The 1,769-nt window shown below is 54.0% G+C and overlaps 1 protein-coding gene across 1 annotated transcript; it reads left to right on the forward strand.

Annotated features, from left to right (window-relative positions):
• Positions 1–1,025: 1,025 nt before the first annotated feature.
• Positions 1,026–1,388, forward strand: LOC136458300 (uncharacterized). The gene has a single exon (XM_066458267.1). It carries the CDS (start codon positions 1,026–1,028, stop codon positions 1,386–1,388), a length of 363 nt encoding a protein of 120 aa, XP_066314364.1.
• Positions 1,389–1,769: the final 381 nt, after the last annotated feature.

Raw genomic sequence — 1,769 nt, forward strand, 5'->3', positions numbered from 1 at the left:
CATGGGACCTTAAGAACTACCGCCAGAAAGCTAATGAAACCCTCTGTGGGTACATTCGGTGCTTCTCTCGGTAGTGCAATGAGCTCCTGAACGTCGCCGACATCGATGTGATAGGAGCCTTCCTGTCCAGGACAACTTGCGAGTCTTTGGTTCACAAGCTAGGACGCAAGGGCCCATGGACCACCAAGGAGCTCCTAGACATGGCCACCAGCCACGCCTCATGAGAAGAGGCAGTCGGAGCAATCTTCGACCATTCCGACGGCAAGGCAAGGCGGGATGAGGGCGCTGGTGAAGGAGCCTCCAACCATTCTGCCAAGAGAAAGAATAAGAAGCAACGGCGCGATGACTCGCTTGTGGCTACTGCCGACCGCAAGGGTGGTCAGAAGCCCATGGAGGGCACTTCGAACCACTTTGAAAAAATGCTCGAGGGGCCTTGCCCAAACCATGCTTTCCTAGCCAAGCATCTGTACAAGGATTGTGGCCTCATGCATAAATTCTTGTTCGGAAGCCCCAATAAAGGGGAGCAGGGGAAGGATCCTCCCCCCACTATGGATGACGCCGAGGAGAAGGATGACACCTTCCCTACTCCAAACAGCACCCTCATGATCTTTGGAGGATCAACGGCTTATGACTCCAAATGATGCCAGAAGATCGCACGCCACAAGGTCTATATGATCGGACCGACCACGCCTGCTTTCCTTTGGTGGTCAGAATCTGCCATAACCTTCAACATGGCCAACCATCCGGATGCTGTCCCACACCTGGGAAGGTACCCGCTTGTCGTCGACCCGATTGTTGGCCCAAAGCGACTCATGAAAGTACTGATGGACGGAGGCAGCGGCCTCAACATCATGTATGCCAATACGCTCGACGAGATGGGCATTGACCGATCGAACCTCCACCCCATCTGGGCACCTTTCCACGGAGTCATGCCTGGCAGGCAGGCCATGCCACTAGGATAGATCGATCTGCCCATCACCTTCGGGGATCAGTCCAATTACAGGACTAAGACCCTCACCTTCGACATGGTAGGGTTCCCCGAAACCTTCCATGCCATTCTAGGATGTCCATGTTCTGCGAAGTTCATGGCCATCCCTAACTATACAGACCTCAAGCTAAAGATGCCAGGTCCCCATGGGGTCATCACCGTCGACACCTCCTTCCGGCGTGCTTACGAGTGCAAAGTCAAATGTTGTGGCCACGCCACAGCAGTCGTCGCCTCCGAAGAGCTCGCCACCCTTAGGGGGGAGGTTGCCAAAGAAGCGCCCGACATGAAGAAATCGACCAGGTCATTCGAATCAGCAGAGGGCTCTAAGGAGGTCCTCGTGGACCCTAGCAGCCCCGAGGGTAAAAAGGTACGCATTGGTATCATGCTCTCCTCCGAATAGGAAAGCGCGCTTATCGACTTCCTCCGTGATAACAAAGACATCTTTGTGTGGAAACCCTCGGATATGCTAGGCATCCCAAGGGAGGTCGCCGAGCATACCTTGAAAATCCACCCAGGCTCCAAGCCGATGAAGCAACGCTTGCACCACTTCAACGAGGAAAAGCGCAGGGCCATCGGTGAAGAGATAGCAAAACTGTTGGCCGCTGGGTTCATTAGGGAAGTACACCACCCAAAGTGGTTAGCAAATCCTATTCTTGTGCGAAAGAAGAGCGGGAAATGGAGGATGTGTGTTGACTACACGGGCCTCAACAAGGCGTGCCCAAAGGACCCGTTTCCTTTGCCACGCATAGACCAAATAGTCGATTCTACCTTAGGGTGTGAA

This window comes from Miscanthus floridulus, chromosome 1, assembly GCF_019320115.1.
Source record: "Miscanthus floridulus cultivar M001 chromosome 1, ASM1932011v1, whole genome shotgun sequence".
NCBI lineage: Eukaryota > Viridiplantae > Streptophyta > Magnoliopsida > Poales > Poaceae > Miscanthus > Miscanthus floridulus.